General features: G+C 41.0%; 1 protein-coding gene across 6 annotated transcripts in view; it reads right to left on the bottom strand.

Annotated features, from left to right (window-relative positions):
• CERKL (ceramide kinase like) overlaps positions 1 to 20,166 on the bottom strand; it is a 110,496-nt gene extending 90,330 nt beyond the window's left edge. Inside the window, exon 1 of one of the 6 annotated variants that reach the window (XM_023259528.2) lies at positions 19,261 to 20,161. In XM_023259528.2, coding sequence (XP_023115296.1) covers positions 19,261 to 19,498 — 238 coding nt within the window. In that variant the 5' untranslated portion in view covers positions 19,499 to 20,161. Of the gene's footprint in view, positions 1 to 19,260 lie in introns of all 6 variants that reach the window. The other 5 variants (XM_023259526.2, XM_023259525.2, XM_045034091.1 and 2 more) reach the window with 5 other exon arrangements.
• Positions 20,167 to 26,234: the final 6,068 nt, after the last annotated feature.

The raw sequence follows: 26,234 nt of genomic DNA on the forward strand, positions 1-26,234 counted from the left end.
GTCATGTCTGGCTCTTGGTGACAGATGGCATGGAGCGTTCTTGGGATTCTCTCTCCCCTCCCCTGCCTGTATGACCTTAGAGAAGTTAAAGTTTTCCTCTTCTGTTTTCTCATCTAGAAAATGCAAGTGATAATAGCCCCTACCCTCAGAGGATTTTTGTCAGGATTCATGGAGTTAATAAGATGCCAGTAACGTTCCTGGCACATCCAATGTGCTATGTAAGTATTGGCTATTATTACCTGAAATAATTCAACAAACCATTTGCAGTCACCACACCAATGCCTGAATTAGATAAACTAGAAAAACAGCATGTATGACCGATGATAATAGGCAGGAATGATTTGAGTAGGACTCTACCCTACACTTAAAATACAAAAATTCTCAGGCCTTATTTCAAGTTTACTAAGTAGCTCCTATTAGAAGGGGTCACCCTGAGTGCCTTCCCTAAAGCAGACTAGGAAACTTTACTTGGTCAAGGGTCTACTAAGGCACGTGTGGAATAGGTTAGAAGGAGAAAAGTAGGAATTGAGAGTATAGAAAATAATGGATTTGTGCTCTCTCCCTAAAAAATAAAAAGAAAGAAAAAAGAAGGGGGAGATATATTACAAATAATAGGAAAAAATAAAAATCACTGGAAGTTGACTCACATTGCTCTAATTACTCTGATCCTCATCAGGCACAAGTATTTTCCCCAAATACTTTGGGAAACGTATCAGGCTTAGTTTGTATTCATCCTAAAAGAGCTTGTGGGGGCGCCTGGGTGGCGCAGTCGGTTAAGCGTCCGACTTCAGCCAGGTCACGATCTCGCGGTCCGTGGGTTCGAGCCCCGCATCAGGCTCTGGGCTGATGGCTCAGAGCCTGGAGCCTGTTTCCGATTCTGTGTCTCCCTCTCTCTCTGCCCCTCCCCCGTTCATGCTCTGTCTCTCTCTGTCCCCAAAATAAAATAAACGTTGAAAAAAAAAAAAAAAGGGCTTGTGTGCTCCACTCACAACACAAAGTTCTTCCTCAATTCTCCCCCGGGATGGGACAACAGCGTTTTTGAGAAGCACTAATGATTATGTTCTGTGGAACAGAAATTTGATCACAATCACCTGGTTTTATCATCTTGTGGTTTTTCTTTGGATCCTGGATTTTGTTATGGAAACACGCAGGCTGTGCTGCTGAGGAGGAAAATCTTCACACACTGGAGAGAAACGCTAGACATGAGGGCAAACCAGCCCTGAAATGTGCCATTTTCCCGATTCACCACTTCAGCTTCTCAAGAGATGTGAAAAATATGTCATAGCAACAGTTTACAGGTGAAGGAGCTGCTAAAAATTTGAGACTAGGTGATAGCATATCTAAATGATCATCAGTAACAGCAAAATACATGCCCATCACCTAAGATACACAAGATCCATAGCATAATTATTTCAGAATTTCCTAAGTCTGCCTTTAAGGTTTCATTTGTGTTCAAAATCTTTTTGTGGGGGGAAAAAAGTAAACAACTCTCCATTCAGATGATCTTGGTGCTAAATGGGTATTTAAACCACAACTATTGACAAATTCTTATTTTAAAAAGATTCAGACCAGGGCGCCTGGGTGGCGCAGTCGGTTAAGCGTCGTACTTTAGCCCCGGTCACAATCTCGCGGTCCGTGAGTTTGAGCCCCGCATCAGGCTCTGGGCTGATGGCTCAGAGCCTGGAGCCTGTTTCCGATTCTGTGTCTCCCTCTCTCTCTGCCCCTCCCCCGTTCATGCTCTGTCTCTGTCCCAAAAATAAATAAACGTTGAAAAAAAAATTAAAAAAAAAAATAAAAAGGATTCAGACCAGGGTGCCTGGGTGGCTCAGTTGGTTAAGCATCCCACTCTTGATTTCTGCTTAGGTCATGATCTCACAGTTCGTGGGTTCAAACCCTGCATCTTTGCTGACACTGCGGAGCCTGCTTCAGATTCTCTCTCTTTTCCTCTCTCTGTCCCTCCCCCACTTCCTCTCTCCCAAATTAAACAAACCTAAACTAAAAAGTTTCAGACCAAAACCCAACACCATCAACTTCAAGTTTTTGTAAGGACCTCTACAACTCTATAGCTGTATATTTAAGAAACATTTGATACAGTGGTTCTCCAAATGACTTTCACACAATTCTAGATCTTCCATGACAGGACCTAAGTAGCTCTGTTTTGCTTTATCTATTGGGGGGAAGGGAGAGTGGGTGCTTTAAGATGCCCTTGGGATGAAGACACCAAAATTACAGAAACCACTGTGTTAGTATGGTTATTGGTACAACCAACTATGGATCTTACAGTGCCTAATTCGTTTCACAGAGTTACTTGGGTGCTGGAAGGTTAGAGATCAATTTATTTATTTAAAATGGTCTATTTTTAGTGGGCATTTAAAAAAAGGGGCAGTAACCTTACAGAGACATGGTCAAAAACCAGTATTATTAGGATTTGGAATCCTGGAAATCTTTCCCAAAGAGCTGTAATAATTAAAAAAAAAAAAAAAAAGAAAGAAAGAAAGAAGAAGGAAGAAAGAAAAAAAAATTGAGGGCTTTCTCTGCTCTTTAAAGGGATAGATGAGCTAAAGTTTACACAAGTTCATTTTCCTTTTAATGTATTTTAGAATTACATTATTTTTCCAATGCATGGATGCTGTTACCACCTACACAAGATTATTATAATCTATCCCAGGTAATTACTGCTGAGATCAGCAATTTAATGCCCTTTGTTTGCCAAATTTTTGTTTTCCCAAGAACCAATTCCACTCTATAAAGATGTGTTTCCAGGATACATATAATTATGCTGGGTGTAACATCTGTCGCTTTGCATGTTCAGAGCCTTACCAAACCAAAGGGACACGCTTGTATGTCAACCTTAGGGAGAATGATTCAAGTATTAAAAGCTTAAATACACAGAATTTTTTTAAGCAGTATTTATCAAAAGTAAAAGCTATTTCTAATTTAAATATTTCCAAATAGAATTAACTCATTTCAGTCCTTAGATTTTAATACAGCTATATCATTTTTTATTATTTAATAATCATGAGTTATCTTTATTATGATTTCATATAGAAATCTTAGTTGCATTTTCTACTTCAGTTATCTGTCAGAAGCAGACCATCGAACAACTAACAACAAAAGCAACCTATAATCAAGGACAGAAGAAAAAATAATGCTGGTGACCTCTTTTCTCTATTTCACCCTTTAATAGCACAGTGGATTTAGATAACAGGACAGTGTTGCACTTTCAAATGTAGGTCAGTATTTTGATTACACCACAAAAGTGAATTGTTCAAACTTGAAGAAAGCAGGGCAATAATGATCCAAATCACTTCTCTGCATAGCCTTTTAAGGTTGCCTAACCATCGGATAATCCTGAGAATTTTTCAATATGTAAGATATTTATTGGCAAGATGTTCCAGAAAGATAGAGATGGTGAACATTGATTTCAGTACCAAATCTGAAATGAACCCTTAATGGGAGAAAAACAAATCAGACACCGTCCTCTCTCACCAAACATTTGTAATCACAGACCAAAAATTCAAGTTATAAGTTCAGCACATTTTCAGAAAAGTTTAGTAGGTCAAGCAAACTCCTGACTCTGTCTGTGGTACTCAAATGTATTTCACTATCTTTTAAGAGCTGCTATTATAGAACCAAAAGCTTACTATTTGGGCTGCATTTAGACTGATTAGATTGTCCAATTTCATAGAGATTTAGAGTTGAGGAAACCTACTTTAAAAGAAACAACCCATATTTCCAAACCATTTTAATATGATTGATGCTCCTAACAATTATTACTTCTTAGTGTTATAAACAATGTAAAAGTAACCATGCATTAACCATTATATTAAAATTCAAAAAGAAAAAAATACCTCTTACTGTTAACAGGAATTTGGAAGAGGCGGTAAAATGACTTTCAGGGTTGGAAAAGATTTAGCGAAACGAGTAAATCCATCTGTCATGGACTGAATTGTGTCCCCCAACTCCAAAATTCAGCTGTTGAAGCCCTAACCCCCAATGTGACTCTATTTGAAGACAGAGCTTTTAATGAGTAATTAAGGTTAACTTAGGTCATAAAGGTGGTACCCTAACCTGACAGGACAGGTATCCTTATGAGAAGAGGAAGAAACCAGGCTCTCTTTTTCCCCATGTGCACACAGAAGGCAGGCCACATGAGGGCACAGGAAGAACAAATGAAGACCTAAGGAAGGATATAGGTCTGCCAGGGCTGCCATAACAAAACGCCGCATGCTGGTGACCTTTCGTCTTATCACCATATCAAGCGAAAGATGACAGAGAAACTGATCAAATGTCTTTTTCCTTCTAAAAGCTTTACTTGCCTCATTTATCATTAGAACACCAGACTTACACAGAGAAGACACTATTTTAGGTGAGAATTCATCAAAATAGCAAGCGATACAATCTGGCCCAGAGAAGGCAGGTGAAGTTAAGTGAGAAATGTGTGTAAGCTTTGAAAGCATCATTTACATTCCTCTCTCATGTCGCCTCTCTATAGCATTAAATACAAAATCTTTCCAAAGTCCTTGATATTTTTGCTCCCACCAGAACTAGAACCAGTGCCTCTTTGAGTTTCCAAACCCAGGGGGGCTGAGCACCGCTATGCCTGGGAAACTGGGGTCAAGACTGACCCAGAATTAAATGGAGAGACAGGGCAGTCTGAAAAGGTCCACCAGAGCCCAGAAATGATCAACTAGAAAAATGACCCTTCGTCTGCCTTCACACTTCACTCTCCTCTGCTGCCCCTAACACAGCCTCTTCCCGAGAGCTCAAATGTGGATTTAAGGGGCTGAAGGGACAGCTTTAAGAAAGTCCCATATGGAGGAATACTTTGCCGCAAGCAAAATACTCCCCCTTCTTACACCACTCATCCTAGTGTTTGTCCTCCCCCAGGCTCCCACATGATTTAAGAGTCTTAGAAAAGGGCTCTGGAGTATGCAGACAAAAAAAGAGAAGAGGCAGGGGAACAGAGCTTTTTCTGTGAATTTTTCTCAAGTTACAACTGCTGGACATCTTGCTTTTCCCCTGTATCACTTGAAATCTTAACCATTTTTAAGCTAAACCATCTTCAGATATTAAAATACCATCTGAAATAAGAAATATGTAATACTAAATTTGGTATTTTAAGGGCAGGGTTAAAGAAAGTTATGCAAATAAGGAGTTTATTTGAATAATTTATTGCAAAGAGCAACACATCATCTTTCACAAGTGTTTCCACAGCCTCTATTGTTCTTAACCAGTTTCTGGATCTTCCCCCTTCCCAAACATAAAATAAGTTCCTCACCTTAAATTATTTTCTATTTTTTACATGATTTTCTACATTATCCATAAACCTTGAGAGGTGTTAATAAAATTCAGTGGTTACGAGAACTATTTAATCTAGAAATATGTATTATCCTAAGACTCCATTAGATTTATTCTCATATATAGGGATCAGGGAAACAAATGAAAGAAATCCAATTATTTAAGACAGTAATCCTTTAACACTGGGATTTTGTTTTAATTATGAAGAGTGTGTCTTATTAAAAACAAAACAAAGCTTTGTCCTTCAAGGGAGAAACCCCATGTTTCTCTAGTGAACATGCATACAAGATTTCCTAAAGAATGCATCAACAAATTGTTTTTGCTATTTTTCCATTTCCCATGATATAATGGGACTTCTTAAAAAGAGCATCAAGTAAATAGTTATGGGCCCACCTGCTCATGATGTCATACCAGGCACCATAAAATGTTCTTGGAAATATGCTTAATTCTGCTTCCCCTCTTCCACCCCACCATGATCATACAGACAAAATTCCCTGCACTAAAAACTAATAACCAAAAGCGTAGACAGTAAGTAAAGTAAAACCACTAAACAGTCTCTATACTTCAAATACAACTCCAGATATACCCAACATCTGAAAACCATGAACATCCCCTATCCCTGTGGTTCCTCCAATGTCTCACATAGGGTAGGGGGGACAGAGGCATGGAAACTAGTAAATGGCCTGCTCTGTAAGAGGCAAGAAAAGTCACTGGGGACTTCACTTAGATGGTCCAATACCCATCCTACCCAGAGGTAAACTAAACCATAATTTGGGGGAATTATACTCCCCTTTGGGTCCAGGCCACTAGCTCACTTAAATGGTTGAGCCTTGGGCCCAGAAGGCTGAGGGAAATCCCTCTTTCTCAAGGGACATTGAGGCCCCTGCCTCTCCTATTTCAGGCCTAAAAGAAAGCTGCTTAGGCACTCAACATAGCCTCGCTTGGTATTACCACTGAAAGTAAAGCTTTCAGTAACCCTTTCACCCATCACAGAACCAAGTTTTGGCATAAAAAGCACACAGACATCACCAAGGCCAAAGATGAGCCACAGCAGGGCCAGCACCTCAGGTAACTGGCAAGGACCTCCACTCAGTTTCAGCCAAGGGATGGCAAACAGGGGACAGAAGGTTGTCCTAATGACATAAGTCACCCAAGGGACAAAGAGAGCCTAAAAGCAGCAAGGGTGACTGAATGAGCACAGAGATGTAAATGAGGACATGTTTAGAGTCTAAAGGAGTCCAACAGCTGATGCATGGAAAAGAGGAGAAAATAAAAGTAAGCTGTTCTAGTTACTATTTGAACATAGACATCAACTATGGTTAAGACTATTACCTCATATATATTTACTCTGTTTGGTTTAGATTTGGTATCAAATGTTTAGGTAAGAAAATTTTATACACAGCGTCATCTAATAAAATAAAGGGAATTGGAAAAAAATTCTGTTTATAGGTTTTCCACTGGAAAACATGAACCAATATTGCTATTCAGAGACAGTTCTTTCATTTGGATGTTTTAAGTACCATAAATCTACAGCCGTATTGCTTTCTTTGAATCAATAGCTAGGTCTTGGGGAAAAAAAAGTAGAATAAACAAAGAGGAAGCAGGAAAGAAAATTCCAGATAATGGAAATGTGTGATCTTTGCTTTCTGGTCAGGGTCATACCAAAGTAAAAGAAAGGATCCCACCTATAATAGAATCAATAGCTCATATTCTCTACGAGTTTTCCAGTATCCTAAAGCAAAGATTTCACAACGTCATAGAAAATTTTCTTTTCCTTTGCCTGCCCTTCTAAACCCATCAAAGATACTAAGAAAGATTAGCGATGAGCACAGGATATGAATTAATGATATGCCACAACTAGTACACATTTTTATAAAACTCAGAGTAATTTCAGAACCATTAGAAAGCAATTTTGGACCTAAAATTTTGGATCCTAAAGGATCCACTAAAAGGGCTCTTTTCTATTTTAAAGTATCAATGACAAAAAAGTTAAAACAGCAACCATGAAAAGATATTTTTAAAATAACGTGCATGGGCGACTTCAGTTTTTTTCTGAATTATGCCATGAATGTTATTAATTAATATCAACAGCATAAGAAACCAGACAGCCTACTATAATGAAATACTGTATAGTCACATTAAAAAGTGACTGACAGGTCAAATTCTAAAAAAGAAACAGTAGATACCACCACAAAACTAGCAGATGTTTCTTGAGGTCATTTGTACAAAAACATAAGCATATGTTAAAGAAATCTGACACTATCATGGAATCAGTTGGTGTCTAAAATAATAGCAGCTCCTTATGGCAATATGGTAATATCCGTATCAAATGCACAACACATTATGTTGCAACAGTATGTGCAGACAAAAGAGCATCAGTGGCAGCAATAATGACCAGTGCTTTCATTAAGGTGAAAAAAATAAAATTAGTGGGTTATATCCAGGGCATGCTATTGTTTAATGGTAAACTGAACATGACAGACAGTAGGTTGAATTTTCAGAGTTCGCATTTAACTGATTTTATTGAGACTCTTATCAAGGCAGAATATTAACCAAATAAGAACCCTAAAGGTTTTATAGGAGCCTCTAAGATGGGTTTTCTGATTTCTTCAGGCTACCAAGATGAAGACAGCTCTTATTTTCAAACCTAATGATAATACTTGATAAGTCTGGGACATGAACAGGAATTCTTCAGTTCAAAATCAATGCATTCAACCTGGTGTCCTATACTCTGTATTTAAGCAATTGGTAACTGCTAGGTCACTATTGTAATGTAAAACTGCAAATAATTTATTAAGTGTATTATCAACCTCAACCTCAGAAGTCTGAGACCTTCTATGGTATTTCTTGGGAACTAGTCCTATCGCCCCAAAGTATACAATGCACACAACCGATGCTAATTGTTACAGACTAAAGATCTTTCAAAAGTCAAAGCCAAAAGGCATTGCATAACTTTTTACACTGATTGTTGGGACTCACGTTATACCGTAGCAAAGTTACATTTGAAAAGGCTCTTAGAGTTTCAATGACATAGTTTGCATCTAATGCTTCTGCATGGAAGAATGAATCTGGCATACACCTAACAAAGTGTTCAAGTGTCAAGAAAATTGAAGTAATATTAGGCTCACCCATAAGATGTTTCCATGGCATGAAGCCCTGTGACAGAGTAGGCTTAGTCCTGTAAAACATCCAAGTAACCTGGAAAATGATAGATTTGTCTCTAATGCAAAAGCTAGAATACCAAGATATTTTTCCCCAAATGTGAAAAATGCTAATTCTACGAAATGGAAATATGATTTTTAGAGAAAACTTTATTTCTACTTCTAAAATAAGAGATTATCGATCAAATCCCATGACAAAAGTCTATCTATATTTTTTTAGTATACCCTAAGTATTTAAATAAATTATCTAAAGTAACTGGGTTATGGATGGGATTTTAAAAATGCATTATATCTGAAATTTTAACTATAATAAGCATCTACCTATAGAATGAAAACAACAACAAAACATACACTGTCTTCCTTTACACTTTCAATACATGAAAACATGGCTAAAACATAAGGAAACCAACATACGCTAACAGTTGCTCAGTTTTATTGATCTTATTCCTCCTGCACAGATGGACATAGAAAGTACTTTGAATTATGTGTAACATTCAGTACACTTAAAAGTCTAACATAGAATATTTGTACTAGACGAAAAACTGATCTTACGAAATGAATTTTTTCGGAGTTTAAAATGATATAGAAGAAGTTCTTTTCTACATATAAAAATTGATGTGTTCATTTTTTTCATTTCAGTAATACCTAAATATTATGGCTGCATAAAGATCATAACCTTATTTCCAATATTTAATGAACAATGTTTTCCAAAAATACCTTTAAATTTTAAGTAGCCTCAACCGAATAAGAAACAGGACACAAGAGACATCCCAAGGCTCACGAAAAACACAGACCTTAGGCTTGAGAGAGTTCAACGTACAGTCCCTTCAGGAGCCATTTCTCCAGCTTATGCATTCAATTTTAAGCTTTCAATTTCCTTTATGTTTGGACATTTTGCTAGTCACCAGCATAGTTGATACATGGTACAATACATGTCAAGTAAGATACTTTCTCATTTTGCTGATCTGAGAATTTTAGCAGTGTTCAGTATCCATTCCATCATTCAAGTTAAAAATCTCGGCATCACCATGGTATCCTCCCCTTCCCTCAAATTCCACATCCTCCAAATTCTCTGACAATATCCCTTCACTTAGCCTCACATTTCCATTCTCCCTGCCACATACACGCTATTCCTGGATCTTCTGGTATACCAGTCACTGAAATAGGCTCTCCAGTGTACTGCCCATTTAAAATCCATCCTGGTTCCTTAATGGTCTTCTCGAAACCCAAACTCACTTAAAGAACAAAAACCTTCAGATTTTGCTACCCCTTACTCAACCCTTAGGTTTAGACACCAACTTCCTAGCCTGTTATTCAGGGCCTTATACAAACCACTGACTTATCACCAAGCACTGTCATCTCTTCCATTAACACTCTCTTCACAGACTATGGTCTTATTTTCCAAATGGGTCAAAGCATGCTCTCCTGATATTCCCCCTGCCAAAAAAGTTATCATTTTCCTAGAACGGTTTCCTTACTCTTTTGTGTTGCCAATCCCTAGCCATGCTTCAAGGCCCATATTCAAGTTTACCCTCACATTCCTCTGTACCTTTACCTGACCTCTTCCTCCGCCTCCCAACAAAATGATTTTCTCCTTTAGTTACATTTCCATGTATGTGTATAATGCCCTATAATATCTCAATTGCACATAAAATAGACCATCAGTAATTTTGCTGGTAAATCTTCCTGCAGATTATGAACACTTGGAAGGAAAAACTATGTCCAATTGATTATAGCATCTCTGGAACCTATCAGAAAACTCAGCACATAGTAGGTGCTCCCTAACTGGGGAAGAAAGAAGCTAAAAGTATGAATGATTTAATGAGAATAACATAAATTAAAACTATGCTGAGATACCCTTTCTCATCAGATACCCTTTCTCATCTCATCTTTTTTTTAGAAGTTTCACAATATACTCTTTAGAAGAAACTTCACAGAAACAGGTGTCCTGATACAACAATGATACAAAGGCAAAATAGTACGATTCTTATGAAGTAATTTGGAAATACTGAGCAAGGTATACAGGCAGGCATGGAGTGCATGGAAGATCTTTGCATGTTCTACTCAACTTTGCTGTGAACCTAAAACGTAACTCTAAAAAATAAAATCTAATAAAAATCACATACGCATTTATTCTTTTAGTCAACAAGCCCACTTCTAGGAATCTATTCCAAAAATATACTGAAAAAAAAATCAAATGGACACATAACGTTTTTCATTACACCACTATTTTCCATAGCAAAAAAAGGCTAGAAACAACCCAATCTTTCCATAAACTATAGTACACAATAGATTTTTGTGCAGATATAAAAGGAAACGTAGACTCTCACCCTAGAGTGATATGCCAGATATATTGTTAATTTAAAAAGAAAGTAAGGTGGAAAAAAAATATGGTATGCTGCCATGCATTTAAGGAAGTGGGGTAGGAGTCGGGTAAAGAGAATATATATACATATGCATATAAGTATATACATATACACGATTGCTTATATTTACAAAAGAACAACCCCAAAATTTGAAAAGACAAATAAGCTTACCTGTAATAGGAAGGAAGAAAAGGGTAGAAAGGACACAGATAAAAAGTTATACTTCCCAGAATATAGTTTGTTTAGTAAGTTTGAGTCTGGAACCCTATAAATAGTTTATATAATTACAAAATAAAATTTAATTTTAAAGAAGTAATGCCAAAAATCAAAAACAAATGTAAATAGACAATTCTGCATACTGGGTTGAGGATATAACATCACAGATAGGGAGGACTGTAAGCGTCTTTAAAACACAGTAATTTGGAACACCTGGGTGGCTCAGTCAGTTAAGCGTCCAACTTCGGCTCAGGTCAAGATCTTACAGTTCGTGGGTTCGAGCCCTGCATTGGCCTCTATGCTGACAGCTCAGAGCTTGGAGCCTGCTTCACATTCCATGTCTCCCTCTGTGTCTGTCCCTCCCCTGCTTGTACTCTGTATCTCTCAAAAATAAATAAAACATTAAAAACATTTTTTTAAAACCCTAGTAATTTGACTACACACAGCACATACCCTGGTATGTACTCTATACACAACAATAAAAAATTACAGAATGATCTTAAATGACTTTCAGAAGTTGTACTGTTAATGGTAGCATTGGTGTTGTTACTCTGTGATTTACACGTTACAAGATAAAGCAAATGAGCAATGATATGGTTGGCAATGATACTGTTGCACTTAGAAATCAAGATTTTAAGGATAGCAGAAAGGAGACAAAGTAAACACCTTTTAGTCCTGAATTTAAACTGGAAGTATCAGCATAATTCCATGATGTGTTTTCTTTTTGGAAGAAAAATACATACTTCCTTGCTGTTTCTGAAAAAACTGGAAAACGGAAAATATTAGCAATGAGCACAACTGGAGCTCCAATTGTGGTCTCTAAATACCCCTACTCAAAGGAACTAAGCTTCCTTTTAATGATCAGGTTGATGCTATGTCTGGGGCATGACATGTAGATTAGCCTGGAATATCTTGCCATTCAAGAAAGCAAGAAAGCTATGAGAGACAGCCAAGGGAATGTCAAAAAAAACTTAGAAGTCAACTTGGAGGGGTTCCCGTTCATCCAAAATGCCAGAAATTAGGACAACTTGAGAATCAGTAAGAACTGGCATTCTGCAAATTGAAGCCTATTTAATACATTTGAATACCTGAGTTCATAACGATGACAGTAAACCTCACTGGTCACTGCGGCTGCCGTCCTGTCCCTTTGAGGAAGAACTTTCCTTTCTGCTGCAAAGAGTGCAGTTAGCTAACAGCCAGCCTCCGGCTGTTGGTCCCTTCAAGGCTTCTCCTAAGCTTTGTTGCTGAGGTCACACTGTTCCCAGGACTAAACACAGCTGAGGTTTGGCTATTTATGCTCAAGGCAGGACTCTTAATGGGCAGTCTTTTCCCCCAAAATCTCACCATAGGTAAGCAGAGACCTGACCAGATATGCATCATGGGCCAAGGTTCTCCCTGCCCCTGCCTGCCTTATCCTCCTTTTATAGGTCTCAGAGTCACAAGGGTATCCCTCCCAATCTGTCTCCCCCCACCTTTTATCTTTCCCAGACATTTGCCCCCAGTAGACATCTCCTATTCCTACAGGAGAGACAGAGCGTAAGCAGGGGAGGGGCAGAGAGACAGGGAGACACAGAATCCAAAGCAGGCTCCAAGCAGTCAGCACAAAGCCTGACATGGGGCTCAAACTCACAAACCGGGAGATCATGACCTGAGCTGAAGTCAGACACTTAATCTACTGAGCCACCCAGCTGTATCCCTAGTCTTTAACAACTGTATCCCTAGTCTTTAACAGGGATCCCTAGCTGTATCCCTAGTCTTTAACAGCTGTATCCCTAGTCTTTAAACAACGATGGTCTGTTCTCCCAAATTGCAGAGAGCACAAAAATGCCTAGTCGAGGCAATACTATCCTCCTGAGTACCCAAAGTATCTGTCAACCCCTCTACCTACTGCCATGGCTCTTTGATTCTTAGCTTTACGTTTAGACTTCTGCAAGTCACTTCAGATCTTCCCACTTCAGACAATCCCATCTGGATTTACCTCTCTGGTTTACTGACCTTGATCCAGCCATTGGACCCTCAATTTTTAAGTCCCTTGGCTTCAGCACATGTACTGTTCCCCACTCCTAGGAAGGTATTTATATGCCAATTGTAGCCCCAAAGATCCCATGTAGGGGAGGGCAAAAAGAAGGGGGACATAATAGATCAAGTTTTTCAAAGTACTTGCCTTCAGATAGTGCCACATGGTTAAGGAATAACATTAATATGCAGACTCCTCGGGGGTCAGGGTACACAGGCCAGGGCAGTTATTTTGTATATACTATTTTTATAGTAAGAAAGAGATTAGTTTGCTGAATTTCAGTTCAAATAATAACTATGAGGAATAACACAATTTTTATAGACAAGACTTCAACTTTACTATCAAATGATTTGCAATAAACAAAGCATTTTTCGTATTCACAAAATACGTGAAAGGATTTTGCCACTTTGACATTTCTGGATTAAGTGGATTTATCCTTAAATAGGTAGCTCAGGTGGTATAACCATATCAATTGTACATTAAGATTTGAAATTTTGCCTTCCTATAAAGATTAAAACCAATACCTAGGAATAAAGGAAATAAATGATTTCAACTCTGCATGCATTAAAGCCAGGGTGTCCAATGTGATCACCACTAGCCATATGCAGCTATCAAATTAAAATTAAATAAAAATTCAGTTATTCAGTCACACTAGCCACATTTCAGGTAGAATAGCCACACATGGATGGTGCAATCTGGACAGTTCAGATACAGAACATTCCATCACCACAGAAATTTTAACTCCACGGTCATGCTTTAGAGATCCATTCTGCATTTGTTTCTCTGCGTGGACCAATTTACTTTAATGAAAAGCTAATATTTATACAATATAACTACTTAATATTTATATAATAGGTTAACAGACCTTCCAAAGCATTTAAAAACTTCATTAACAGTACATGCAGTTACAGGGTGAGCTTGATTTTTCACACCCATCTTTTAAAAATTCCTTCAAATTTGACAGTGTAGGAACAGATTGTCAATTTTTTTTAAAGAAGTATTTTCTTAACATGTACACTGATGAATCAAAGCATCAGGTTTTACTGAGTAATTAATCCTTCAATAATTCACATAACAGGTCATTTTGGGGTTTAACCCCTGCTTCCATTATTTCTGACCACAAGGTCCACCGACAGATGTCTCACTTTGGATGTACACAACAGAAGACTGGGATCTGTTTCACGTACATCTGTTCCCAAACAGCTTAGGCAGATTAATACTTAGAATGTACCCAGCCCTGCTAAGTCCCAAACAACCATTTACTCTTGTTTTTAAATTATTTTCTCATTTTCACATTTTCCCACACTACCTTTCACATTGGTAAGTTTCCAGCAAATATAAAGCAAATCATTTTAGCTCTCATAAAAGAGACCTTAATTTGCAGCCCAGCTTTCTCAGATTTTCAGATTTTCTCCTTCAACTCAGCTAAGAGCTGCGTTACAAACAGCCCTTTGGAAAAACCTAACATGAAATTGTGTAACCTGCAGTAGTAAGTCCATGAAAAATAGAGATTTTTAAGCCCTAAGATTTGAAACTCTTTGTTTTTAATATTTAAAACATAATTTTCAGATGCTAACCGGACATACCGTAAAATCCTTGCCCTGAACTTTGATTAGAAGGTAGAGGAAATGAGGGGCACCTGGGTGGCTCAGTCGGCTAAGCATCCAACTTCAGCTCAGGTCACGATCTCACAGTTCATGGGTTTGAGCCCCATGTCGGGCTCTGTGCTGACCACTCAGAGCCTAGAGCCTGCTTCAGATTCTGTGTCTCCCTCTCTCTCTCTGCCCCTCCCCTGCTCACATTCTGTCTCTCTCTTGCTCTCTGAAATAAACATTAAAAAACAACTTTTTTTAAGGTAGAGGAAATGATATCGAAGCTAAGCTAGTCCTTTTGCCCATAAAAAAAACAAGTCTGATGACTAGCTTGACCAATAATTTTCTATCAGAAAATGGTTTCTTCCTCTCTCAAGGCAGGCCCTGTGCTGAGATGACCCTCCACCTCTCATCACTATGCCCTGAAGCTGGGGAAGGGGAGCAAGGGGCCCATATTTCCCATGTTTCTTCTAATTAGAAGTTCATTAGGGTGGAGAAGCTCCTGCTGGAAAATACAACACCTCCTCCTACACATCACACTGTTGACCCTTGAGCATTCAAAGCAGAGACTTACCTACGATGTCCTAACATCTGAAGTCTATAAAAATAGGTATTTTCTTTAAAACGCAACTTGAGAGTTGGTTTTCAATGATTATATACAGCTGATCCTTGAACAATGCAAGGGTTAGGGGTGGTGACCCACATACAGTCAAAAGTCCACATCTACCTCTGGACTCCCCCAAAACTTACTAATAGCCTACTGTTGACCAGAAGCCTTACCCATGATATGGTTAAGACATACTTTGTATGCTAAATGTATTGTATACTGTATTCTTGCAATAAAGCTACAAAAAAGTCAAGAAAATCTTAAAAGATTTGTAGTGCTGTACTGCATCAAAAAAAAAGAAAGAAAGAAAAACTCGTGTGTAAGTAGACCTATACAGTTCCAACCCAAGTTGTTCAAGAGTCAACTGTAATATAAATGCCTCATTCTGCAGATGAAAAAGTGGAATTAAATTACTTGCCCAAAGTCAGCTATGGTCCTGTTAGTTGCAGACAAGACCTCATATCCTTTGGTGCCCACTCCTGAAAATGTTCCTACATCACAGACAGGAGAGTACAGACAGCTGGAGGAGGGAGCCTCTAAAAGATCCCATCGTGTTTTTCCCATGTCAAGGTGCTATCCGTTAGTAAATGGTGAAGTTCCCACTGTGAAATGGCAGACACATTTGTGAGCATTTGGCATTCATGTCACAGAAATTCCTAAATTGATCATTCTTAACTGTACTAAAATTTGAGCTTAATACAGTGTAATCCTACCCATTACTAACTCTCCTCACCCGTAGCTTTTCCTTGATGGGAAAGCATTATCACCCAGTCACACAGTACAGTAAGCAGATCCCGATTTGGGGATGCACAAAAATGCTTCTACCTCCTGCTTCCATCTAACATTTCAAATAGAAGCTTACTACTTGCTAAGCAAACATGCCTAGAAATTTGTCCTTGGCTGAGATTTAGAACAATGCCAACAGGCAATCTGTGATATTTTTGAAAATATTGAACTCAGAATGTATTTGATCCAGTAACAGCACAAGTGAAGGCCTATGCTGTAAAATATGCAAAGTTGTCTAATACATCTGCCCATGTCCCCTTTCTGTGCGCCCTTAATTTTTGACACCTTATTCCCCAATTTCAGAGACCGTTGGGGGCTACCCACACTGTGGTACTACCCTTGATCTGCTTTGCCTGGTCTGGGTTCCATGCCCCAGACTTGCCTGACTTTTCTCACGAAGCCTCAGAGAACTCACCTGATCCTTCTATTTCTTCTGGATTCTGTTCCTTTCTAGGTCACAGCTAACTCGGTAATTACTTTATACTCACATGCATAAACTCGTGATTTCACAAATGGTCAAATTTTAAGATTCCAATAGAAAGATCATTAAGCAGTTTGTGGTTAGCATTTTCTGAACAGATGATGCCCGTTTGTGTACACATTTTGTATCATAGTGGTGGCATCCTGGTCAATCTATGTCCAGGTCAGTGCTTACCACCTTGCAGCTTAGCACGATGGAACCTTCTGGCCAGGATACCCACAGTGGAGAAGTAGGCCAACATTAGCTTAAGAAAGTTTTTATAGAAAAGAATTCCAATACCTTAACAAAAGGGGAGAGGATACTCTTGCAGGTGATGAAAAGTCACAAGTAGCTGTGTAGTCAGTAGTATAACGCAGTAGGCAAAAGTAAGGTTCATGAGGCCAGTTAACAAATTCATTCAACAATGGTTTTCGTGTCAGGTACTCTTCCAGGTACTGACAGCAAACAAAACAGGTTCCGAACAGCTTTCCTTTTCCCCATCCAGATCCAGTCTGACAGTTAAACCATCAGCTCTCCTGCTTCTCAGACCTTCAGATTTGGTCTGAATTATACCACTGACTTTCCTGGTTCTCCAGTTTGCAAATGGCATACAGTGGTAGAGCTCAGCCACCGTAACCCCATGGTAGATCTCCTCAAACATACAGCCAAGCTTCTGTTTCCCTGGGGAACCCCAAGACACACATCATTACAAGTTTGTCAAAACCCACAGAATGTATGACACCAAGAGCGAACCGTAACATCAACTATGGACTCGGGTGATGATGTGTTCACGTAGGTTCATGAATCGTAACAAATGTACCACTCTGATGAGGAATGTGGATAATGGAGGAGGCCGTGCATGTGTAGGGGGCAGAGAACATATGGAGATCTCTGGACCTTTTGCTCAATGTTGCAGTGAACCTAAAACTGCTCTAAAAAATGACATCTACTTTTAAAAGCAGCAACTAAGGTACTCTGAGATTCAAAAACTGGTGTTGCAAATATTTCCTATGTATGATCTAATAAAGCCCGGTGATCCCACACTCCACCCCCATCCTTCCTGGAGCCGCCAGTCATGGCCTGGGGCCAATACACCCATGGTCTCCCCTACTACATCCTCCTATACCCCGTCCTCCCAAGCATGGTAACCTTAACACAACTTATCCTCTATTATCTGGACAATCTCATTGGTCTTTCAGCATTCACATCTAAACTAATTCTACATCAGAGATCATTTCATTTAAGTATACCTCTTACTCCCTTTTCTTTTCCCCACTCCTTTTACTAGGTAAAACATCTGTTTATAAATATAGGTTCTTACTAAGGTGCTAGGATTCCGTATTTCCAATTTTAAAGGCCTGAAGAAGTTTGCACACTAGGCCTTCATTAAGAAAAAAAATACACCTAGGTGAAAGAAAAGTAAGAGGTTTCAAGCAAAGTTTAAAAAAAAACAATCAAAACTTTCAACCTGTATAGTTTTTAAATTCTACTTCCATGAACACAGAGCAAGCCTGCTTTTCCTCCATCACCACTTAATTTACAACAGCATTTTTTTTCCGTGTCATTATTTGCCTTTTTGTGTCCCAGTACCACAACACTTATTTATAGGAGCTCTCACTGAGCAAGGTCTCGTTTTAAATTCTGTAGTATTTCACCTTCATTGTAGGTTAAGCTGGCTCTTGTAGGCTCACCTAAACTTCATATAACTTAGAAACTTCTAGATCTCCCAAATTCAAACGGACTTAAAAACTTCACGGAATAATTCTACATCCATATCCCTCGGTTTTAACTCAGAGGTTCAATAAAACATTCTACCTTGGTTTTCATGACACCTGAAAACATTTTAATTAAGGTAGAAGGTAATTTTAGTTAAGGCTACTCAGTGCATTGTTAGCTTTTTTTGCACGGGAAACTTTAGAACAGTGGCATGTTTCTATACTTTACTAGTAGTAGTACAGGGCGCCTGGTTTTGCAACGGAAGGCAATGTTTTAAAAATAATTTCTTAAGTTTGTATTTAGCCAGGAGAGACAGTGTCACATCCGAAGGTTTTTTGAGCAATCTTCTCTCGACGAAGACTTGAAATAGTTGTTGTAAATACAGCACTGTAACATTTCCAAATAACTAAAGTCAAGTCAATAAAAGGCGAGTGCGATAAGCAGCATGAGGACTTTAAAGTCAACACTTAAAAAAAAAAAAAAAAAATCAAGGGTTTCTACGTAGGTAGAGGGCTTGATCCTAGACAAGGCAAGGAATGTGAGGGATGGAGAAGTCCAGAGAGCCCAAAAGGGGATTAAAGTTTCGGAAGTCAACAAAGTGAGAGTTCGATTCAGAACCCACGTGTAGATGTACTCTGTAAAGTGGTTATACTTTCAGGGGACGGGCAGAGGTTGATGGATTCAAACTCCACCAGTTTGGAGCGAAGGAGAGGACCTTCCCGCAGTTTGGAAAACACCGGCCCTTTGGGGCTCAATTCTTTTTTCGGCCTCCTGGAGCAGAAGCTGGCCGTGACTTTGCTCCAGGGAATGCACCCAGAGGCGGGGAGCCAGGCGGGCAGGGCGGGTAGCCTGAGGCCCCCGGGGCCGCGAGGAGACTAGACTGCTCTCCCCAGTTCGGAAGGAGCGGGCGGGGGCTTCGCGACGCGGGGGGGGGGGGGGGGGGCGGGGGGGGGAGGAGCCTGGGGAGGGCGGAGAGGAGGCGCCGGCGAAGTTGCAGGGTGGAGGCCAGGCTGGAGATTAAGGTGCCGGGACACTCACCCGCGGGGCGCTCGGGTTGGATGGGCCGCCACCTGAGGGCCCGCTCGCTCAGCACCACGTCACAGCTGCTCCTCCCGATCTCGAAGATGCCACGCAGCAGGATCTGCCCGGCCGCCGCCTCCGGCTGCAGCTGGGACGCCCACAGCGCCGAGGGCACCGCGGCCGCCGCCGGGGGCGCTTCCTCCTCCGGGCCGCCCTCCAGGGCGCTCACCCGGCCGCCGCGCCTCCCCCGAGGCATGGCGGAGACGCTAGCTGAGCGGCAGCCTGGGGTCTGGGGAGGCCTTTGGAGGCGGAGGTGGAGGCCGCAGCAGCCTCGGCTGGATCTGCGTCCGGCGCTGCCACAGCAACCGCGCGCAGGGCAGAGACCCAGGAGGGAGGCGGGGCAGGCAGGCGGGGCCGCCCGGACCTAGTCCCGCACCTTGGGCCGCCGGCTTCGGGTCGCTGCCGCTCACTACCAAAGGTGCCCAATGCAGGCAGACGAAGAAGTGGGTCCCTCCGCCTAGCCCTCCCCGTTCAGTAGGATTTAGTGCACTGAGTTTCCCACAGTTCTATACGCCCTCCCTTCGCAAACTTACCCCCTGGGCATCTTGTTAAAATGCAGTTTCTTACTGTTGAGGTCTGAGAGGAGGCCCAAAAGGCTGTATTGCTAAGAAGCCCCGGGATGACGGCGACGCCCATGCCACTGGTCCTCGGGACACACTTTGAGTGGCAAGGGCTTCTCGTTTCCCCACCTGCTTCCCAGTGGGCTCCCTCAGAAGGCAGAGGTCATGCTATATAACCGTGCTGGCACACCCCCGGTAGTTAGCTGATCTTATGCACCTGGTAGAGAGAGCTCGTTTCCCAAAAGCCCCGAGAGGAAGCCAAAGTCTCTGGTTTACATTCACAGATTCTCACCTGACAAACAGAAGGTGCCTTATCATAATGAGCACTGAGTAATGTTTAGAATTGTTGAATCGTTATATTGTCCTCCTGAAACTAATATATTGGATGATAACTATACTGGAATAGGAAAAAAAAAAAAAACACCTTAATGAATAAAAGGTGCCTTTGTGCTGTCAGTGTTGAGGGTCCTAATTTCCCCGGAAGATTTCTCCTTTGCAAACTCGTCTTTGCCTGGATCTGGCACTCTCTGGAGGGAGATTACAAGCAGTCGGGCTTGTTCTCTGGAAGGCTGTTGCTACAGTGTAGTGTTACCTGCAAATGGAGAGAGCCCTGGGGGGTGGGTTTATCCTTCCCTTTCTTCTTATAGTAGAGATTCATGAAATTAGCTGATAATTTGTTAGCACAGAGTCTGGAGGCATCGGTTCTCAACTGTGGCTGCACGTTGGAGTTACCCCTGGGGAGTTGAAAAAAAATCCAGAGGCCCAGGCTACACTTGAAGACAATTAAATTGGAATCTCTGGGGATGGGACCCAGCCTTCAGGAGTTTTTAAAGCCCTCCAGGTGATTCCAATGTTCAGCTAGGCCGGAGAATCACTGCTGAAAGCAGTGTATTCACAGGCAGCTGACAAATTGTGACAATGAAACAGAGAAACGGAGTTCTCTGGAAGAGGAGCATCGTGGGAGGTCAGTCAGCAGCCTTTTTAGAAAGTCAGAATAATTGTATCAAGAAAACGTTAGGGGTGAGGGAGGTAAAGAGCAAACTGAGTTTGAAGACTCGTGGATGTAGCTCCAGGGTGCTGGTGCCGAACCAGTGACTTCAGCTACGCAAGCTCCTCTCATTCTCTTCTTGTCCTGCTCACACCGCAAAGCCAGACAGAAGAGCGCATGGCAGCAGGAGTGTCTCAAGGTTCTCTGCTCAAACCTGGATTTCAAACAACCAGGGAGGGAGACTGGAGGCCTAGCCAAATCCCTTTCAGAGCCGAAGCGCCTGTGTGCCAGTTAAGCTGGGACTCTCACCGCTTAATGCTCTGAAAACAAATCCCCAAGCTTCCAAGGGAAGCAGGGAAGAGCCGCTGTTTGATCTGATGGCAGAGAGCTGTTTCTTGGAGCAGAAGTGCAGCTGCTGCTGAACCCACGCAGGCTTCAGGTGGCTCAGCCCAGCAGTCACTCCTGGGGAGGCTGGTGCCCTTGCGGAAGGAGTTGCTGCTCTGGAGTCAGCATCTTGTATTCACAGCTGTTGGACCCTCAACACAGAGCTCACTGGCATTTTCAAAGCTCACTGAGAGCCAGGGCAAATAGGCCAAGGCAGTGGCTACTTCTTAGGACCTTTACAAGTTGCCCTTTCTCCTGCTTCAGTAGGTCAGAGTCAGAAATACTGGCTTTATGTTTCTTGAGGATGAAAGTAACGGCTGTGCTCTGGTCTTTCCCCTTGATGAGCTGTCCCCTCCCAGGGCTCTGAAGGTTGCAGGGCCCATGGTCTCTGTCCTCAGGATTAGCCACACGGGCATCAGCACCATGGCTTTCCATCCTCCTCAGGGCTCCTTGAGAGATGTCACCAGCTCTAATCACTCCCCTGAACTTGAGGCTCTAGTGCCAACTGCCTACCTGACATCACCACTTGGCTGTCCAATAACCATCGGAAACATAACATATCTAAAACCTAATCTATGATTTTCCATTATAAACCTACCTTCCCAGAACTTTCCAAATCTCAGCAAATAGGTTCATCAAAATCCTTGATGTCATTCTTATTTCTTATTGTCTCAGGCCTCACATCCAATCCGCTGGCAGATCCTGTCAATTCCATCTGCAAAAGACACTCCTTTCAGCCTATTGCTTTCCCAGCCTGTGCCTGTATACCTCTCACCTGGACAACATCAACAACCTCCCAGCTCTTTGCTTTCCCTTTTGCCTATACTGCCTCCTCCAGCTCAGAGTCTATTTTCCACCTGGCAATCACATTGCTCCTTTTTAAAAGTAACAAAATCATATCATTTCCTGCTCACAACCTTCTTCTGATCTCCCATCACTCTTGGAGCAAACTCAAAATTCTTGGCAAGTGCACAAGGCCCTACATAATCTGGGCTCTGGTTACCTTTCTGAGGTCACTTACTCATACCCTCCACCTTGCTCACTCACACAAGCCTCCATACTAGTCCTCGGACACACTGAGACTAGTCCCTTCTCAGGGCATTTGACTTGCTGCTTCCTCTGGCTGGAATGCTTTTCCAGCCAGCCAACCAGAGGGCTCCCTCCTTCCGCTGAAAGATCACCATCTCTAAGAGACCACTGCTGACCCTCCTCCGTCATTCACCTTCCCTTAACTGTGTGTATTAGTTTTCTATTGCAGCTGCAACAAATTACCATTAACTCAGTGGCTTAAAACAACACAAATGTTTTATCTGACATTGCCGGGGGTCAGAAATCCAAATTTGGTTTCACTGGACTAAAATCAAGGCATCAACAGGCTTGAGTTCCTCCTGAAGGCTCCAGGGGAGAATTTGTTTCCTTGTCTTTCCCAGTTCCTAGAGGTGGCCTGGATTTCTTGGTTCATGGCCCCTTCTTCCAACAGGCTTGAGTTCCTCCTGAAGGCTCCAGGGGAGAATTTGTTTCCTTGTCTTTCCCAGTTCCTAGAGGTGGCCTGGATTTCTTGGTTCATGGCCCCTTCTTCCATCTTCAAAGCCGCAGCCAAGCATCTTCTCTCTGCTTCCATCCTTCCATCTTCTGTTTCTGACTCTGACCTTCTTCCCTCCCTATTATAAGGATCCTTGTGGTTACATTGGACCCATCTGGACAATCATTAACTGCATCTTCAAAGTCCCTTTTGCTGTGGAAGGTAACACATTCACAGGTTGTGGGGACTAGGACATAGATATTTGCAGGCCACCATTCATCTACTATCTCCTGCTTTATTTTCCTTTACATCCCTTATTACCTCTTGCTGTATGTTTACTTATTTGTTTATTGTCTAGATTTCCCATTGAATGAGTTAATGCACTTAGTAACAGTGCCGGAATACAAGAAACAATAAATGTTAAGTGTTATTATTGTTGCTAGAATAAAAGTTCCTTGATGTCAGAGAATTTATCTTGTTCTTCATTAAATTCTCAAGTACTGGCACAGGGCTTAGCATGTAGTATGTGCTCAAGAAATATCTGAAAGAATGAATGAATTCCTTTAATACTTATTTGTAATAATAGTGTTGAAGGACCTCAATAGTTTTCTCCCTAGTTCTTAAGGATCAGTTGTCCCATAAGTGGTGCATATATATGATCCACTAATGCATGAACATTGCTCTCTGAAAATTTTCAGGCAGCTTCCTGAACATTGCTTTCCCTGCTTTGGATGAAACTTGGGGATTAGTTTTCAGAGCACTAAACATTAAGAGTCCTAATATAACAGGCACATGGTTGCTGTATGTTTGGAAGATATTTGGCTAGATCTGGAAATACAATCTCCACCCCTGTTGTTTTGTTTTGTTTTGTTTTTTTTTAGAAATTCATGTCTGAGCAAAAGACTTTGAAAAATTCTCTGCTATTAACATTGTTTTCAGGATATCATTAAATATCTGGGCAAATCCAGGAGAGTTAGACCTAATGGGACAGCCTCCTGAAGTCAGGGACACCTTAGTTCCACAGATGGAGGCCGGTGAAGTTACAGCCCGCTGAGACATCGAGATCTACTGCATTAAGGGTAGGGGCAAAGAATTCTGACACCTGAGCTTTGGCCAGTGGATAATCTTAGATCATTCCCTTTAGTCTCACACAGTCTCTGTTGGCTTCAAAGTTTGGAGTTTGTGTGAGCAATAATGAGTACCTGTGTTATCAAATTACCATCAACATCGTCTTTTGCAAACTCCAGTTTACTTTAGAGAACAGTTTTTATTAAGGACTGCTCCATGCAGGTAGAATAAAATACAAACTCCCACCATGGCGTAGGAGACTCCTTATGATCTGACTCCTGCCCACCCACTCAAACCCCATCTCCTATCATTTTTCTTCCATTCTTTCTATACTTGTGTCCAACTACACTGGCCTTCTTTCCATTATTCAATTAAACCAAATTTAGTCCTCATGCAGGGCCTCTGCTGTTGTTATTTATTCTGTGTGGAACAATCTTTATTGTGGCATGGCTTTGCACGGTGCCCAGGTCAACTTCGTGTCACCTTCTCAGAGGCTCTTCCCTGGCCGGTTAAAAGTTTACTTTTACCCAACGTTATTTTCCTCATTGTACTTCCCACTATCTGAGTGTATGTCATTGTTTTTTTTGTTCACTTCTTTTCTGTCACCCTTTCCCATCAGATGGGTACCTCAATGACAGCAGTGGCCTGGTATGCTTGCTTATGGCTCTATCTCATGCCTAAAGAGTGCCTTGAGAAGAATAAATGCTCAATAAATGTTCATTGAATCCATAAAGGAATAAATTGAGTTCCTGCATTAATTGTTGGTATCACTGAACATATTGTATCTCATGGGTAAGGAAAAAAGAAAAATTCAGGACATATTTAATTTCTCCATATCAACATACATTGTAGGTGAAGTGAGCTTTAATTGTGTCCAGCTCTCAGTAATTTCTTTTTTTTCTTTTCTAATTTTTTAATGTTTATTTTTTTGAGAGAGAGAGAGAGAGAGAGAGAGAGAGAGAGAGAGAGAGAGAGAGGGGGAGAAAATTCTAAGCAGGCTCTGCGCTTTCAGAGCAGAGCCCAACATGGAACTCGAACTCACCAACCACGAGATCATGACCTGAGCTGGAGTCAGGGGCTTAACAGACTGAGCCACGCAGGGGCCCCTCTCAGGTGTTTCTAATGCAAAATGGGAACCTTGCCAAGGGAGCCTCCCTCTCATCCTGAGTGGGCATTTTGTCAGAATGTTCCTGCTGTTCTGGCCTCTGCTGCCTAAAAGGTAGAGGGCAAAATGTCTCTGCAAAAATTACAGAATCAGATTCAAAGTCCAGATCACATAGGTTTTTTGTGCTCCTTGTATTCTGGGAAACTGTGAACTACAAATGTAAGTTATCGGCCCCCCACATCAACATACAATGGGGAGAGGTGCAGAGAATAACCACAGTAAATGCTCCCACTGGAAAACCGAGGGTGGGGGTAAGGGTGGGGCAGAAAGCACATCACAATCACTTGTTCAGAGCAATTCTGAGATTCAAGCAGGCATGTGTTGCTAGATCACATGTTCCTTATCTCACGTCCAGCTCTGCTCCCTAGGAGAGGTTCTCTAATTCACTGTTCTCCACAGCTCTTACCTCCAACCTCTGCGATTTTGGTTCTGCCCTTTATACCATTCTTCTTTTTGACAAGAAATTGCCCACGATGACAGCTGAGTCGTTTTTAAGCCTTTTTTTATCCGTAAAAAGTTGGAGGTCAAGAGGCTTCTTTTAATTTTGAAGTGTTAGTCCAAATGTGTATAACTCCTTTAGAAATTTTGTAAGCTTTATGTTGTTCATATATATATGTATATATGATATATGATATTTGTGCATATATATATATAATTCATATTCTATAATATTATACAGGAGATATTTCCACAAATCTCTTTGATATTAGTCCCTCTATACTTTGGACTCCAAGTCAGAATATTGGGGTATAATTCTTCTAATATTTTTAGAATTACTTTTGTCTAGGGAAACTGTGTCTTCCAACTATACCTTTGATTGAGGCTTGACCTGAAGACTTATTTAACTGGAAGCAGCCCGAATTTCATCTTTGATTTGAGGCCACTTCTTGCTCTTCGAATATTTTTTAAGCCAGACTGTCTGTCCTGGGCCTTCTGTAGCTCCTCTGAATTATGCTTGTTTGTCACTTTTTGATAAGACCCTAAAAGAAGCCAAATAATATTCTTCCAAAGAAAAGAAAAGAAAAAAAGATTAAAAACAAGATAGCATCCCAGATTTATATAAACTAAAACTTATGATTAATTGAATACCTTCAGAAGATATAATCAGTAACTGATATTTTGATCAATCAAAATAGTCAACTAATGAGATGTGTTGCCCTACGCAACTAAGGTTGGAGTGGCTTGAACTCACAAACTATGAGATCATGACCTGAGCTGAGGTCAGTTGCTTAACCGACTGAGCCG

This window comes from Felis catus, chromosome C1, assembly GCF_018350175.1.
Source record: "Felis catus isolate Fca126 chromosome C1, F.catus_Fca126_mat1.0, whole genome shotgun sequence".
Lineage (NCBI taxonomy): Eukaryota > Metazoa > Chordata > Mammalia > Carnivora > Felidae > Felis > Felis catus.